General features: G+C 42.8%; 1 protein-coding gene across 2 annotated transcripts in view; it reads right to left on the reverse strand.

The window, feature by feature from the left end:
• The window catches only part of OXSR1 (oxidative stress responsive kinase 1), an 87,905-nt gene that overhangs the window by 2,893 nt on the left and 67,158 nt on the right, over positions 1-17,854 (reverse strand). For both annotated transcript variants that reach the window (XM_066201399.1, XM_066201391.1), the window contains 10 exons: positions 15,646-15,779; positions 13,777-13,825; positions 11,125-11,190; positions 10,756-10,878; positions 6,171-6,206; positions 4,420-4,593; positions 2,904-2,980; positions 2,008-2,060; positions 1,615-1,683; positions 674-738 (listed from right to left, as the gene is read on the reverse strand). In XM_066201399.1, coding sequence (XP_066057496.1) covers positions 674-738; positions 1,615-1,683; positions 2,008-2,060; positions 2,904-2,980; positions 4,420-4,593; positions 6,171-6,206; positions 10,756-10,878; positions 11,125-11,190; positions 13,777-13,825; positions 15,646-15,779 — 846 coding nt within the window. The remainder of the gene's footprint in view (positions 1-673; positions 739-1,614; positions 1,684-2,007; positions 2,061-2,903; positions 2,981-4,419; positions 4,594-6,170; positions 6,207-10,755; positions 10,879-11,124; positions 11,191-13,776; positions 13,826-15,645; positions 15,780-17,854) is intronic.

Here is a 17,854-nt window from a genome sequence, read left to right on the forward strand (position 1 = left end):
TTTTTTTTTTTTTTTGGAACTATGAAGGGCTGGGATTGAAGTTTTGCCAATGTCTGCTCCAATAAGACATTATATGTGCAATAACTGGGGCAAAACAAGTGAAAACTCCTTACAGGAAGAGTGAAAATTAAGAGCACATACTGCTTCACTCCCAATAACCTGGTTACACCTTCACTTTGCCACTGTAACTCTCTCCGAATTTCACCACCTCTGAAAGATTCACCTGCTCTACTCTCAGTCTTGAGTCTCTTCTTTGGCCCACCATTCTTTTATTTTCCTTTTTTCTTCTTCATTTCCCCATTTCCTCCTCAGAGGCAATGTATCTGGACCCTCCCTCATTCTCCTCCTCCAAGAAAGGAGTCTGTGGAAATTCTTAGCCCATCCACCTGCTTGGAAATATTTTTGCAAGTGCGCATCCCAAGCCCCAAAAACACCCCTTGGCAACATTTATGTATATTAATTAGCACATCATCTCATGCTTATTTATGCCAGGTGTTGCGCAGAGGATACAAGCAGGGAGCCTGCAGTGCCTACAGTCATCCAACCAGTAAGAAGCTTTGGAAAGAAGGGAGGATTTAGAGTGCATACATCAGATGCCTGCAGTAGACATCTACATGCAATGCCTTCTCCTTGCAAGGGACAACTTGATCAGTTAGGGAACAGGAATAAATACCAGTCTGAAAGTGATGGATCTGTTTGCCTGGGGCTCTTCCACAATTTTCTGCAAATTAGCTGCAACTGAAATCACACAGACACGAAGAAAATGGGCAAATATTAGGACAGGCTGGAGAAAAACATCCCAAACTCATTAGTCCTCTTTCTATTACTCAACACACTTTGAATTTTTACACTGATAAGGAAAGGTTTAGGTCTCAATTAGACTCAGTCTACTTAAACCTAAAGCTTTGAACTGTGAACATGCTGTTATTGTTACTACATTACTCTTTCAGAGGTAGTTATTTTTCCCAGGATGTGATGGGATAAATAGTAATAAATGCCCAACTGCATCTGGAAATCCAGTTAATTTTGCACTAGCAGCTTTCCTGTGTACGAGGAACAGCTTTGCTTGCTGCAGTTGGAATACACAGGCAGTGCTGACAATTTAAAAGTCTCACCTGCTGCACAGGAGGATACATTTACTTACCAAACTGCTGTTTGAGGCAGCTGTTTCCCCCATACAACTCATGCTGCTGCCCCAGGGCACGTGCACCTCACACTTCCTTCCCCAGCCCTAATTAAACCCCCAAAGCCTGGCTGATTCCAGTCCCAGAGCTCTCTTGCACAGACCTGTAAGCAGGACAGGCTTGTGCAGCAGTTTGGTGATGCATCCCTGTCAGATGATAATGATTTGGCTAATGCATCAATTAGACTTCACTCTGCATTACAAGGAACATTTGCTTCACAATATTACCAACTAAATCATCTTCTTGTGAACTGGGGGTTGCCTACATGTTGGCACAGAACTGTCACCAGAATTGACAGCAGTTGTGCAGGGCCCACTGGGGTAGAGAATCAAGGCCAGAGGAAATTTTCCTATCAGCCACTAATCAGGTCATTTTTAACATGTAAAAAATGACTGAAACAGTTAGAGCAGAAAAAATAATTTGTCATTACCTATTACCAGATCTCTGCCATCAACAAGACCTGCTGAAATGAGCTCCTGAGACACACCATCTGCAGTATCTGTTGGAGAAAAAACCCAAGAGCCATCACCACAGAGCAGAAATTGTCCAGCTGGTGAAGGCACCACACAGAAACCTAAAGGAGCTTGTACAGAAAAACAACAGAAGTGCTCTTTACAAAAGACAGATATCAGGGTGCATGCACCCCAAGTGCTGTGAATTCACTGAAGGGCTGCACTTGAGCCATATCCATGAGTTTTACAGCAGTGCTCCAAGCCCAACCACAACAAGCCCTTTAGGAAGGCACTGTGGACAGACACTCACAACAGCACAACACCAAACACACAACTTCCTCTTCACACACTGGAATTGCCCACCAGCTCACCTTTCCCTGGGGTGAATTCAAACCGAATATCATGGAGCTCTTTATTTGAATTCCTGTGGAAAGAAGAGAATTTTATATAAAGGAGACCATTTCATGGCATGATAGGCGGCCAAAAGAGAGTGCTGTCACTGAATAATCAGTCTGTGAATTCATTGCATTCTACCCCCTCAAAGGCACAAACTCATCACTGGGATGTGCATGTGAAAGCAGCACGGTCTGCCTTCCCAACCTGACAGAGCCTGGCACAGTCCAGGACAGGTAAGTGCCACCTCTCTGAAACAAGGCCATGTTATTCCACTGCCTCAGCAACTCACATCCCTCAGGAGAGACATCCTTGGAGCACATGTTTCAGAGGAGGGAAGTGCTCACTGGCTGCAGATGCACACACATGGAAGTGATGTTCAGAATCCCTATTCCAATGCCTACCAACAACCAGGATGTCTTCAGAGATGAGAGAGAGGTTCTTTTAATGAGAAACAGCAGTGTGTGAAATGAGTGTAGAAAGATCCTTTTTTTCTGCCACAGACCAGAATCCACTCCCTGAACTGGGTAAAAGCTCTTCACTCTCAGAGAGGATTAAGATGGTCCAGCACAAAGCCAGAACCCCTGGATCCCTGAATCCTCTTAGGGAACCCAGCTAATTCCTCCTTCTCACTCCATGAAAGTTTAGCAATGTTTACACAAATATCAAAACCTCTTTGAATACACAGGTTTTGCCAAACTGAAGTGAATGTGATAAACTGCTTTCCCAGGTCACAGTTTCAGAAGAGCAGATGAAATATCCAGGCTGACAAACAATTAACAACCACCCTGTTAATTAAAATGCACAGAAGAGTGCCAGTGGACCTCTCTACAAAGGCTCATGTTAACAGAACAGGTCAGTTTTGTGTCCTTACCTTAACCTTAATACAAGGTTGATGGGGACTCTCACATCTTCCTGTACCGGGGCTGCAGCAGGGGCTGTAGGTGGGGCCTGCAATAGGATTGCATCATTTTAAAGCAGGTTAACAATTCCTTGCTCTGGTTTTAAACCTAGAGATAACCTTGATCAACTATAGATACAAGTAAAAGTTTAACTCATCACTGGAATCATGGAACCATGAGAGTTTCACACTTAAGCAGGAGGGTCTCTGCAATTGCCTTGAAAAGAGTAAAAGCTGCACAACTTTGAGAAATGTCAAAATGGCAGGAGACTTCAGAAGTGTTAAATGTAAAAAGATTACTTGCTTTGCATTAAAACTTAATGTTTTTGGATATTCACGACAGCTTCAAGACCACCTGTGTTTTAATCCCTGCCCCAAACATCTGATTTAAAAACCTGATATAACTGTATCAGGAAAAAAAAAATTGGCAGATTAGCATCTACTCTCAGTTACCTTTTTTTTTTTTTTTTAAATGAGATCAAAGGCTTTAAGAGCCTCTAACAGCAATTTTATAGCTGCCTATTTTCAATTCTGAATTACTTCTGAGAAACTATTGGAACGTGTAATCAAACAATCCCATATTGGTTAGCAACAGATTTCCAGTAGGGACGATATAGGAGTTGCCCTGCACTTGTTACAGCACTTGTGATATTTCCAGTACAGAGCTAACTGTTATCCAATCTCCACCAAAAAACCCCAAATAATACAGAGAGGGGTCAGTCACCTGTACTGCCCATGCTCAGGAAAGGGTTTTATACCTGCAGGAACAAGACAGACACAACACCAGGCTGATAATTTTAGCATAGAAGTCTTGCCCAAGTGCTTTTCATCTAGATCACTTGTTTTTTTCACATGAGAAAGAGAAAATAACCCTTTGTTTAAGACTAGAATTTTACTCCAAGGTGCTTTTGGCCCAGCAATGCAGCTCAGGGCTTCTGATCTCAACCTGGTTTCTGCTGAAGCTGAAAACCACCAGGTCAGTGAAAACAAACAAGGGTTCATGGAGAAGCCCAGAGCTCTGCAAAACAGTAACCAGTGAGCAACAAGAACCAGAGGAGACCCATAAAGCATAACACACTGACAGAGGAAGAACATACGTAGAGCTATAAAACAGAGCACATTGACACAGAGAGCTATAGAGAAAATCACACTGACAAAAGTTCATGAAATCCAGCTTAGGACAAGATACCAATAAATAAGGTATTGGGCACTAGTGGCAGATATTCTGCTACTGCATATCCCAAGTGTCACTGACACCAACACTGCTCCAGCCTTCTCTGCTTCTGGTGTTTCAATTGCTGCATACAATTCAGGGATTAAATACTGGCCTTTTAAAAGATATTTGAAGGAGGTTGCTTTAAGTATTAAAGCTATTTTAATGGTGCCAAGAGTACATCAAAATTCCACTGTTTCAGACTGTTCTAGCACATCTGGAATAGACCAGCTAAGGGCAGAGCTGAAAGCTGGCAGGAAGGGTGGCTGCTCTTACCTGGGCTGCTGCTGGGGCTGCTGCTGCTGCTGGGGCTGCTGGAGGAGCCTGGCTGGGTGGAGGTACAGCAGTTGGAGGTTGTGCAGGTGCTTGTCCTGCAGCCTGAGGTAGTTCAGAAGGTGCCTGTGCTGGAGCATTGAGTGAAGGACCTGGAGGCTCAGCTGATGGAAACAGCTGCAAGCAAAAAGAAGTTTCAGTGAGAAAAGGAACTCAAGAGTTCTGATTCAAGCACCAGCTTTCCCAGAAGTGCTTGTCTGCCACATAAATCACTTAGAGAAGTTCAGTGCCAAGGGCATTCCCTGTCCTCCAGAACACTAATGCTGATCCCAAGCTGGTCTTCAGGGGTTTAACGTGTCCTTATGTCCAGGGACCCATTCTGTCCTGACATTTGGAAGTTTTACTCAACAGTAAACCAAGATACCAGCATGGCTGCGGACGTTGGACAAAAATTACACTCTGTGGCAAGGCTGCATGTACATAGACGTATCCAGCTGGGATGAGTGCACCCTATCCTTCAGTCTCCCTCTTCCATGGAATGAAAGCAGAGCAGAGCAGCCCTGCTTTGACTTGTAGTTCCTTTCAGAGAACAAACCCCAGCAAAGCAGTGAGATAACTATCAACAACTAAGCCTTTCACCAAGCAAATGTCAGAGTAATTTGGGTATCAATGGAAAGTGAATTCAGAGTTTCTCAAATCACACTAGAGAAGATTTAGGATTGGACTTGACTTCAGTCTCTTGCAAAAACAAAACCAAACAAAAAAAACCCCATATGAAATTAATTTGAGGGTGGGGAAAAAGAGCTAAATGGAAGTTTAATCTCTTTTTTACCTCTTGTTATTCAGTACAGAGAAGCCAACTTTGGCATGGGAGCCAAAGAACTGTCAGCTTGATGGCACTTCAGTGTGCCCTGCAGCTTACTCTGACAGGTTGCAGGAAATACAAATCACCTTCAATGCTGGAAACCTGGACAGGAGACTTCCAATGGGAAAATTCATCCCAAAGGGATTCTGGTTTTCAGCTTTTTTTTTTTTAATTTAGAATTTATGTCAAATTACAGTGCCAGAACTGTCGTTTTTCTCAAAATCTCCCTTTATAAACACTTCTTGGAAACGTGGGAAGAACAGGACACTCCAACCCAAGACAAATTTCTAGGAGACAGCTCTGTTTACCTTTCAACACAGGTAGGTAAAAGACAGACATAGCAGTGTCTGGCAGATAAGCTGTCCCTATCATTGAAAGATGAGACATACTAATATTCCTAATGTAAGAAACAGTTCAGAACTGAAGAAACATGATAAACTGCAACTGAAGTCATGTTTGCTATCAAACACTACTACAGAATTCTTTCATAGTTCTGAGCACAGGTTCCAAACCAGAGAATCAGACAATGCAAACCAGACACCCTAAAGCTGTGTTCTGTTGGGGTTGTGTAGTTTGGGGGTTTTTTCTTAAGGAGGAAATGAGAAGAGTTGTTTTGCTTAGATTATTCTTGTGACCAGTTCATTACCTTGCAACAAACAGACTTTTGCCACAGCAAGCTGAAAAGATATACAACAAACATCAAAAAGAGCTCTTGGCTTTATACAGCCAAGGATTCCTCTTATAGGGAGCTCTTCATACAGAGCTCAGCTAGATACTGGCTTCTGCTTCACACAACATTGCTTTCAAAGGCTAATAAAGCATGTTCCTTGAAACAACAGCAATAATGAGGAGTCATCTTTGCAAGAAGCCATTTGCAAATATAACTTACCTCGGAATTCTGTACAGGTTCTTTCACTCTGGGAGACTAAAAAACAGAGAAAAAGATGTCATTGCCTAGACCACAGTGAAGCTTACTGACTAGGAGGACTTGTCAGAACTATACTGAACATGAGAAATCTACATAATTGTTTTAAGTTACGCATGTGTATTAAGATGCATGATAAAAGGGACACCACACGATTTGTTGTGACACCCAGAAGCACAGCCACATTTCAGACCCTGCAGTCAGCATTTCCACAGGGGCACACAATACCCTAAGTTGCTATCACTGTTACTCCTTAGCAAAATCCAGGACTCCCGAAGATCGCTCAGATTGGATCAAATTACTTAAGCAGCAAGATGGGAAAATCCATTTTAAGCTACTCAAGTCTGGCAGAAAAAGACACACACAGATCTGCCTGGCAGAATTCTGCTAGAAAACAGATTCCTTCACTTACTTAGGGAGGTAGTTTCCAAAACAACTTGCTTAAAACATACAGAACCTTTGTAGGGTGGGAGGGGGGAATCAGCCTTGCTTGTGCCGCTTTTTAGAAGGAAATCCCTGGCCTGCTCTCCCTGCCCTTGGACCCTGCATTCTGCTATGCTCTTTGTGGGAGAAAGCAGAGAACTGACAGGTGGGTGGACACTCAGCAGTGGAACAAAGAGACCAGTGGAGCAAATTGGGAGAGTGCAGGCAAAGCAACAGGCCCAACTTTTGCTTATCAGTAAAACAAAGGTAACACTGCACTAGCTGCTTCACATGAGCAAGAAGGAATTGCCAAGTACTCCTGGAAAGCCCTGCAATTAAGAGAGCCTGCAACTTTGACTTCCAGCAAGTCCAGTTATTATGTGGAGATAGGTAGGATGGTTTGGTCAGTGCTGGGAATAAAAAAAACCCTGTTCCTTCTCCCCATAATGGTCTAACAGGTTGCTGTTTGGATACTACAAGCTGGACAGCAGAACATTAAGGCTCATCATGCCCCTACTCTGAGAGAGTTTCTCCACTAATAGAGGCCACTACATTAATGATTTCAGATCAAAGCAATTTGTAACATATGACTCAGAGGATTCTTGTGAGAAAAGTTTACTCCCAGAACAGCAAGTTTCAAAAAGGCCTTTGGACAGGGGGAGAAGGAACAGTTCCCTCAGCATGACAATGTGTAGGCAATGTCAGGGAAAAAGTCACACAGCGAGAAAGGTAAAGCCTGAAACTCATCACAGTGTGCTCAGCCTTCACTTGACAGTTACCAGGTGGGATGAAAACTATGGCATTGCTCCCAGAGAAATAGCCCTGCTCCACATCTGCAGGCTACAGCTGCTGCAGTGTTCTTCCAGGATCAAAGCCCATATCCAAGTGTACCTGGATGCCTCAAGGAATTACACAAAAGGAACTTATCTGAAAGATCAGTGGCGGTACAGATGAGTATGGAAACACTGGCCCTGCCCCTCAGCTGACAACTGATCCAGATAAATGACAAAGGGAAGTGGTGAGGGCCAGCTGAAAATGAGCCAGCAAGTGCCCAAGTGGCCAGGAAGGCCAATGGCACCTGGCCTGTATGAGGAATAGTGTGGCCAGCAGGACCAGGGCAGGGATTGTGTTTTGTACTCAGCACTGATGAGGCACCTTGAGTGCTGTGTTCAGTTTTGGGCCCCTCACTACCAGAAGGACATTGAGGGGCTGGAGCAAGTCCAGAGAAGGGCAATGGAGCTGGGAATGACTCTGGAGCACCAGGAGCAGCTGAGGGAGCCTGGGGGGCTCAGCCTGGAGGAAAGGAGGCTCAGGGGAGACCTCACTCTCCACAACTCCCTGACAGGAGGGGACAGCCAGGTAGGGATCAGGCTCTTTTCCTAGGTAACAAAGGAAAAGAAGGCACCAGGGGAGGTTTAGATTGGATATTAGGAAAGATTTCTTCACTGAAAGGGTACCAGGGAAGTGGTAGAGTCACCGTCTCTGGAGGTGGTCAGAAAACAAAGAGGTGGCACTTGGGAACAGGGTTTCGTGGTGAACACAGTGGTTCTGGGCTATCAGTTGGACTCAACAATCCTGAAGGTCTTTTCCAACCTTAGCAATTCTGTGATTTTATGAAACACACGGACAGAAAGGAAACAGGACAAACATTAAAAAACATTTACCTAAGGCACAAATAGGATGACTTTGGGGATTAGTTCGAATTAATTTTTGCTTGTGTAATCAAAGATGATGTGAGTAAGCAGTGAAATGTGACCACACAACTCATCACTGCACAGATTTATTGGGTAACAGAAGGTGCACAATTTAAAATCTCACAGAGCACAACTGCTTTAATTTGAATTCAAAGTTTTAAATGCAGAGAGAAAGTTCAGAAGGTCTTTATACCCAAAAGGTAATGTTGACCCAGCAAGTCACCATATTGAGTGAATTGAAGAGATATTTCTGGCTCTGAGTAAAATAAGTATTTGCCTGCTTTCAGCTGCAGCCCTAGGAAGAGACTTGTAAAATGCATGTTTGCACATACTAAATTCACCCTATTTTTTCTGTAAAGTGGAAACAAGTAAAAAATACCAACATTTTTCAGTTATGTAGATTTTATGCAGGTTAATACTTCAGTATTTTGGCACATTAAGTCAATACAAAGGGCCTCCTTTTACTTTCTGACTGACAGCAGTAAAATGCAGGTACAGATGGAATCACAGAGCAACATAATGTTTTGGGCTGGAAAGGACCTTTAAAAATCCTCTACTCCACCCCCACTGCAATGGGCAGGAAAAAAAGGTGCCACCTAGTTAGCACAAGTTATTCTATCCAACAGCTTGGTTAAAATTGCAGAGGGATTTACAGACAGGTAGAATTTATACCAAGTGTTTGAAATACAACCAAAAACACAGGATAAACACTAATCCTCAGTAACACCACCGTATTCATGGCAAAGAAATGGCAGTTTGGATACAAGTCTTAGGACTGCTTGAAAAGGAATCAAATCCAAGTACCCATGCAGAAATGTAGTGAGGTCTGAGGTGCCACAGTGCCCTTCCTGATATCCTGAAACACACAGGTACCCCAGAGTGCTGTGGTACACATGGAGTGCCTCCAAAATGGTAATACACATCTACAGGGAGGTAACTTAATTAAGACCTACTACTCCAACATCCATCCTAAAGGTTTGCTGAATGGGAGACCTACAAGTAAAGGCCAAGAACAGCCCAGATGAGAGTGATCAGGACAGGCAGCAGTACAAGGAAAATATATCAAAGCGTCAAGAAAAAACTGCCTTGAAAAGGAGCTTGTAAACACGTGTGTCAATCTGCTTTTTCCTGCCTAAGAGGAATGAAACAAGTAAGTACTGTTCAAAACACAGTAAACAGTGTTAAGTCATGGTACCCTGAGCTTTGAGACAAGATACAACAAGTTCTAAATAATCTCTGGAACAGAACTGGGGTCTTGTACAATATTGCCTCCTAAAATTTGATCGTATTCTAGCCTACAAAAGGAATTCAGAAGAATTCAGCTTATAAAGCATCTCAGAATTTCAGCAGTAGCCACCTGGTACCAAGAGATTTTCCTTGATCATGTATTATACAAAGCTAGACACAATAAGCTCTTTAAGAAGTCACAAGAGTTGCTGTCACAAATAATGCATTTACTGTATCAAGTGGCTTTTAAAAACCCAAGCATTTCAAAAGATGCTGAAAAGATGCAAAATCTTGCATTTAATATTTAAGTGTCTATTCACAACAGCAACAGAAGCCAGACTAATGAAAGAGAAAAGAAAGAAGCTGTAAAGGGATAAATGCTTCAAAACAATGCTGCTTTTTTCCCTTTCATACTGAAAAGCTTCCTCTAAATATCCCTCACTGTCTCACTAATTCAATTACAGGATGATTAAAACACAGAGTCCACTTCCAGCCACCTGCTGTAGTGAAAAGGGACCAGGAAACCATTACAGTCAAAACACACACAGGTGACTGCTGGGGGAAGACAACCTGAAAATTCATTGTAATCTTTCAGCTGATCATTATGCATTACTCCTCTGAGTTGTTAGAGGGTTTGTACATATGTTGGGAGAGGGGAAATTGGTGTTTTCTTGAGGATTTTCAAGCACAAGACAAATCACTCCTGTGACTTGAGGGATGCTGTGAGGTTTTCTGGCAGGATTAATTGATTACAGTATAACTGGGGGGGCAGAACCAGGCCTTGCATGTTTCAAGAATCTGCCATAAGAAGAGGACCTATTGATTTCAGCTCCATCCTGGAGAGGGCAGTAGGATAAAACCTCTCCTGACACTTCCAGAAGAAAACATCTCAAGCAGTCAGCACCCTTAAAGGGAATACCCTAGCTGCAGTGAATTAGCATGCTGAGCTGGGAGCAGGCTGTCTGAATTAACATTTCCAATTATGCTGAACATCCCTGAATGAGACCAGCTGTGCCCCACCACAATGACAGAAAAGATCAATACAATTTCTTCAACCTTCAGTCTGCTTTCTGTGCTTCAGCTCCCAACTCGAGGGAAGGGATTACAGCCTGCTGTGTATCATGCTTAAGGCCATGTGCTCCCCAAATATTTTTGGACCTACCACAACTGGAAAGCAAAACAGACAGTGGAGTTTGAGGACCCACCCTGAGCTGTGAAATTGCTGCTCTGCCTTCCTCACTTTCTTCATCAAGCTCATCATCACTCCATTCCCAGCCACCATCTTCGGTCTTATGAAGACGCCCACTGGAGCCTGGGACCCTTCGGACCTGCTCAGCACAAGGATAGAGAACTTACATCCCAAGCAAACAGTTTCTACAAGTTGATTTTAGAAGAAATAGCACCAGAACATCTTCAGGTTCCATCACCTGCCATGCTGTCTGATTACTTTACTGAAATGAATAGCTCTACCTAGAAAAAGCTGTACTGCAATAGTTGTCATTAAAAATGTGAATACAAGCACAAAAAATAGTACAATTGTAACAGCAAGAGCCCACCCAGGAGGTTTTCAGTACCTTTTTGGATCTTTCAGTAATTGTTGGTGCTCTCTGCAACATCTTCTCTTGTAAAAACTCTTTATTCTGCAAAGAAAAAAATACCAAACATTTGCATTGCTGAAAATGTCCTTTGATGCCTCCACTGTCTCTGATAAAGTAACCGTTAAGCTGTTTCTAGCAGAAACTGGTTTACATGTTTCATCCCTATTCCCCCAAGGATATTAACCACTCCCCTGCTTTGGGCTGCAGTATGTGATGCTTCATCCTAAATACCTTTACAGTTAACAGTGGCACTCTCCTTATGCAAAGTGACATGGAATTAACAACTGAGGAGCTGGATATTATTCTGATTTATTTGGAAATATCCATATTATACTGCAGTATCTGGTACCCTGCTGAGGCATTTGGCATTCTTCCACCTGCAGATACTACACCACCTGCATCCAACCCCTTTTCTTTATCTTATTTCTAAATTTATGCCTGTCCAACTGTCAAAGGCAAACCTCAGATGTCAGACAGGTTGGGATGCAGGAATCCCTCAGTGCTGGAGTAAACAGAAATTGGGGTAGCAAGATTTAAAGCGGCTGAAAAAATGTACAGTGTTTATGTTTAGAGAGGAAACAAATGCAATAATCACAACAGACAATATTGAGGAACTGCTGTGATGCTTTATTGTATTAAATTTCCTCCTCAGCAGGCTGCTCCAGACTGGCCAATGTGGGCTCCTGAGAATAAAATTTTCTCACTGTTGAACTGTGGGGCCAAACTTGTGGCAGCAGGGGAAGCAGAGCAGTCCAGGCTGACACCCTGGCATTTGGCTGGGTATTCCACACCAGAGCAATTGGAAAGCTCTGCTGTCCCAGCCCATGCAGAGCTCCCAGAACTCCCCCAGGACGGAGTGTCTCAAGACACACACTGTCATTCCTGATAAGTGGCTCCCAGCATTATCAAACCATACTTTTACATAACCTAGATGGTATTTAAATATATGACTCAATATAGATGCATAGAAGCTGCACTCTTCAGCCCTCAAGCTCCAGCTGTCAGTTTGGCAGCTGGAACTTGATGTGTGACAGTAATTTAACCCCAAGTGTGAACTAGCACACGTTTGCATTTCAGATGCTGGGTTAAGCATTGCCTCATTTACAATAATGTTAATTTTCTATCACTACCCATGCTAATGTGTCTCCAGCAGCTTCATGAAAGCACGAAGGAGATTTAACACACAATGAAGTGTAACATGAACCAGAACTTGCAGAACCAAATGGAGAAAGGTCAGCAATGTGTAAACCATCTTGTCACTTTGGACACCAACATATGTGCATCCAGCATACAGATGCAGACTAATCAGCTGCCTAAAATCCCACTATGCACAGTGGAACCCCAGTTAATACTGTCAAGAGCCCAGACATCAATTAAACCTGCCCTAAAGCAAACATCTGAATTTCATCAACTGGATCACCCTCCAGACTTCCCTGGTTCATAGAATTATCAAATCACAACATCCTGAGTCAGAAAGGACCCACAAGGATAGAGTCCAACTCCTGGCCCTGCACAGGACATCCCAACAATCCCATCTGAGAGTGTTGTCCAAATGCTCCTGGAGCTCTGGCAGCCTTGAGGCCATGACCATTTCCTGAGGAACCTGTTCAGTGCCCACCACCCTCGGGGGGAAGTACCTTTCCCTAATATCCAAACTAAATATCCCCTGACACAGCTTCAGGCCATTCCCTCAGGTTCTGTCACTGCTCGCCAAAGAGATCAGCACTTGCCCCTGTGCTTCTCCTCATGAAGAGGAGTGCAACTCCCCCTGGGTTGCACCTTTTAAGATTTCTGTCAGCTTTAACAGGGCATCCAGCTCCTGTACAGATACCTGGTGTGGCCAATTGTATTTAAGCATCTTAATCTGGGAGTTGAAAACTACTCTGATTAATCAATGATGCTGCTGTGCTATGCCAAGTATGCAGTCTCTTTTTGACAGTTTAATCTGTATTCTGCTATAATTCCTGTGCACTTTGATCACAAAAAAAAAATAAGCAAACAGAATACATTCCCCATGCCCATGGAAATGCAAATCCTGCCCTGTTGTTACTGCTGTCTGTCTCCCGCAGTAAGACCTCGCACGTTGCATATGCACTAATCTCCAGGCAGTAATTACATAATGCCTGCTGCCAGTTCACTCCAAGGCTAGAAATGGGAGTTTCCCACTGTTTTGTATCACAGGATCTTCACTTTCCATAAGGCAACACAGGGTGAAATATCTTTAGGTAGCTCTTGCACAGTGGCTCCCATTCAATCCCTTGCACGCAGATTGATTATAGAGTTGACTAAAATCTAAGTTACACTCGCTGCAGCAGAGACCTTTATGGTTGGACAGGCAGCCAGCATGGCACCATTACAAAGGAAGAACAAACCCAAAAGGCACTCAAAGACATTTAAATGCTCAAGAATTCCTAGATAATTTCTGTTAACAACAGCATACACAGGAGATACAGAAGGGGGATTTTATTCTGCTCCTTCACAATGACCCATTCAACTCACTCAGCTCTGCTGGCTCCAAGTGAAAGAGCCCACACTCCTGCCAGTAAAGCTGTCACCCACACCTATCGTGCTTCTGAAAAGTCCTTTCCACAGCCTCTGCACAAATCAGTTTAGGAAGTGTTTTCTTACCTTTGCTTTTGTGAAAAATTTGTGTCTTAGGAGTTCTGCTGCTGTTGGTCTGTCAATAAAAACAGATGTAGAAAAGACAATTATAAATGCTCCCTTTCAACCCAACGGTCTTCCAGGCTGCTGCGGCTTGCTGGCATCTCGTGAGGGCATCAGCTTCTCCTGTATAATCCCCCTAAAATCAATGTATTCCAAGTAAATTTTACACCAGCAATCTTTTAAATTACTCAGTGTATTCTGAACAAGGCCTATTCTGTTCAAAAGCAATGAATAACTTGGGACTGGTGGGGAGAATTTGCTCCCATTTTGCTGCTGAACTTGAGACACTTAGATAACAACGGGATCACAGAAAAAAAATTTGCTCAAAATGGAAATCACAGAATCATCACTGGAGTGCAGTACTCACCCTGTGCAAGTGACAGTTATTTCAGAGATACGTGATTAAATGTGTGTAATTAGTTCTATTAAACACAAGTGGGATAATCAATCTTGGTCTAAAGAAAATGAACAAGAATGAACTGTTTTCCTCTTTAAGTCAGACTTCAGAATAAATACTGGAAAGTGAGAGACATCCCTTGGTTGGTTTAGGAGAAATTTGCTAAAGAGTCAAGCCTATATGAAAAAGTAGCAGCTTACAGCATTTTCCACACTGCAAACAGTGCTTAAATAGTAACAGAGTTTAATCAGTGACTTGGAAAGGCCATTCACCACAGGCTTTATTTCATCACAGACAACTACAACAAAAGGCATCCACCTTAGAGCAAGGGAGCCCAAAATAATGAAAAAGCACTAAATTCTCTTCTCATGCAATATGCCAGCCTCCTGCTTCCAGAGTCAGGACCATGCCAGTGGCTGTCAGAAGTGCCTGAGGAGAGAGGAGGGCGTGCCACAATTGAGTGATTATGTATAACCAGATCAGCACACATTCTAACTTGCAAGGATAGGATATGCTTTAGAAAGGTGAAAAAATGTTATGCTGGGGAAAAAAAACCCCAGCTATCAACTTTTATCAAGCACTCCACTGGATTCATTAAGCATTTCAAGTGTAATGCTTGTTAGAAGAGAGAGACTCATTGCACAGTGCGTGAGAAGCCTGTGTTCCTGGATCTGACACAAGAGGGAACTAAAAAATGTCTTCATTATTATTATTTTATGAAAGCACTTTTTCCTTTCCAGAATTAAGTCTGCTTACTGAGGAGGAAAAAAAAAAACAGTTTAAGAGGTATTAAAAAAGGCACAGCACACACACCACCCCCTTGGTAATATTTCCTACGTCACTGAGTAGTCAAGATACTGTTCAAGGAAGGCTGCAAGTGTCATCAGGTCACTTAAGCAATCTGCATTGATGAAAACATGTTGGTAAAATTTGCCAGTGTTTTTCCTGATTTCCCATCCAAACCAAATATTACATATAACTAAACAAGTCAAAATGACACTGAAAGCATTCTCTGCACTGGCAAATTTTAAAAAGTTTATTTATGTAGTTTTGCAAGTAAACACATATTGCCCAACTTGTCATTTCTGATTTGTAAACACAAAGCAGTTTTGACTGGGAACATGAACTGAAGTCACCTGCTGGAGGTGGCCAAGGGAGAATGGCCCTACCCCGGCAGTGGACTGGGATGCACTCTCATTAACCCAACTGGAAAATGTGTGCCCTGACCAGGCACAGTGCCAGACATTTATCCATAAAAATAAGGACAGCCAAGAGAATTTGTTGCCACACAGCAAGATTGCTGTGTTCCTTGTGACTGAAAGGTTGGAGGGGCAGAGAGTATACCAACTTCAAAAAAACAGAGAACATGATGTTTGGGAGTTTGGGGGTTTCTTTTGTTTGCTTGTTTTATTTATTTTAGTGTGATCCATTCTTACCTTTTTTCAGGGTCTTTTTGTAGGCACGATGAAATCATCTTCCTAAATGATTTCCCATATTTCTTCAGCATCTCCTTATCTTGCACACCAGTTTCCAAAGATGGTGGATCATTTTGTAGTGTCAGCATTAAAACCTGAAATAATTATTGCTATTGGCAATGAGATTTTCCTTGGGCTTTGTTAGAGACGGATCTTGGGGAGAATGTATTTTAGACAAGCACTTTCATCACGCATCTGAGTCAACAATATATTAACAACAAAGATGCACAATTTAAGTTACTGCTTTCCATCCCATCTCTTGGCCCACACTGCAGTCTATGGGCCAAAACCAAGACTGGTATGTGTTTTCAAGTCTGTTTTGTGAGATTAAAAGCACAAGCAGAGCAGAACTTCTACCAGCTTTCCTCATTCAAGATGAGCAGTTTTTCAAGGGTTTTGATTCAATGTACCTCCCTGAGGTAATTCTTAGCTAGAAATCAAATTAAAGACAGAGGGACAACATAAAAAAATACATGAGTTCACTTCCATGTACCAATGTGACAGCAGGTGAAGACATTCCTCACATAAGCACCTATCAAGCCAAATTGGTTCTTTTCCTCACATCACTTCAATATTCTGAAGGAAAGGAAGAAAATTACTCATTTCCATTTCCACTTGTCACCTACATACAGATGAATATCTATTTTTAGAAAAGGAAACAGCACATAGCACATTTAAATAGCTTTCAACAGCTATATTGCTTAGGGCAGCAAAAGCCCATCAGTCTAGCTGAAATTATACAGCCCATGACAGAATTCCCTGCTTTTTTCCCCACTCCTTGAAGGGTCACTTAATGCATGAGTAATTTTGCTGCATAACAAAATTAATCCACAGTGCAATACAATTACATTCAATAAATAAAACTGAGAAGTCTTCTTGCAGGCTGCATGACTGGAACCCAAACCTCACAGAACTGGGGACTCAATTCTACCTAGCATATGACAGCACTACGTACATGCTGTTGATACTAAATAGGTGATGTTGGCATTCAAAGCTTCATCCTGTGCATTCAAACCACAATAAACAGAAGTACAACTTGTGGAAGCTGCTGCAAAATGCAACCAATAATCAGAGCCCAGAAGGAAATATCAGTGAAACCAGCAGCACCTAAATCAGCAGCACTTTCCCCTGAACTGCTCTTCGCTCTGCCACAGCCGCTGATATTGTAGGAAATTTAATGGCATTTCTGAACTACTCAGCCTCTCAACAGTCCCTGCACGTAGGTGACAATTCTTAAAAGTAATTCTGTTCTACAAGAGTTAAACCTGTGCAAAGTCCATCCATTTGGCATGGATGTGCCTGCTCTCAGTTAGGAGTAGCTGGATTTCCAAACGCCATTGTAATTGTGGCGTGGGAAGGGGATGCACTCAGGTCTTGAAGAAGTGACATCCAACTCCCACGGCACTTTAGCAGTTAAGACTTACAAAATTGGAGTTTGCCTACAATGTCATCGAATGGTTTGGGTTGGAAGGGATCTGAAAGCTCATTTACTTCCGATCGCCCTGCCATGCACAGGGACAGCTCTTCCACTGGCCCAGGTTACTCCAATTCCCACCGAGCCTAGCCCTGAACACCTCCAGGGATGGGGCATCCGCAGTTTCTCTGGGTAACATGTTCCAGTGTCTCACCACCCTCACAGTAAAGAATTCCTTACTCACACCTAATCTAAATCTCTCCTCTTTTTGTTTACAGCCACTCCCCTTTGTCCTATCACTATCTGTCTGTGTAAAACATCACTCTCCCAACAACAGAGGGACTTGACACACACAGCCCTCACATCCCAGGTCACTGGTCTAACCATGAGCCTTGGGGGTAGGACAGGCTCTCCACATTCTCATGCTTAATCCAAAGGACCACACATCCCAGGTGGAGAACTAAAGTGGCCTTCAAGAGGGTGGGCCAAAGGGGCTTAAAAGTTTTGTGATCGAGACAACGCTCATCAGATATCACAAAGGAGATAAGGAAAAATATCTCAAAGCTCAGTAGAAGGACAGGATGCTTCAGACCTCAACTGGGTGTCAACTCTTAAGTTTGAGATGTACCCTTCCCCTGAAAGAGCAGCATGACTCAAGAGTCAGGAAACAGAGCATTAACTGAACTTATAAAGTGATCTAAGGTTCAAGATACTTGAAAAAGAATTCTGATGTGTCAAGGCTTAAATAAGAACATT

The sequence above is a fragment of the Chamaea fasciata genome, unplaced genomic scaffold, assembly GCF_029207755.1.
Source record: "Chamaea fasciata isolate MVZ Bird 193981 ecotype frontalis unplaced genomic scaffold, bChaFas1.0.hap1 SCAF_1, whole genome shotgun sequence".
Classification (NCBI taxonomy): domain Eukaryota; kingdom Metazoa; phylum Chordata; class Aves; order Passeriformes; family Sylviidae; genus Chamaea; species Chamaea fasciata.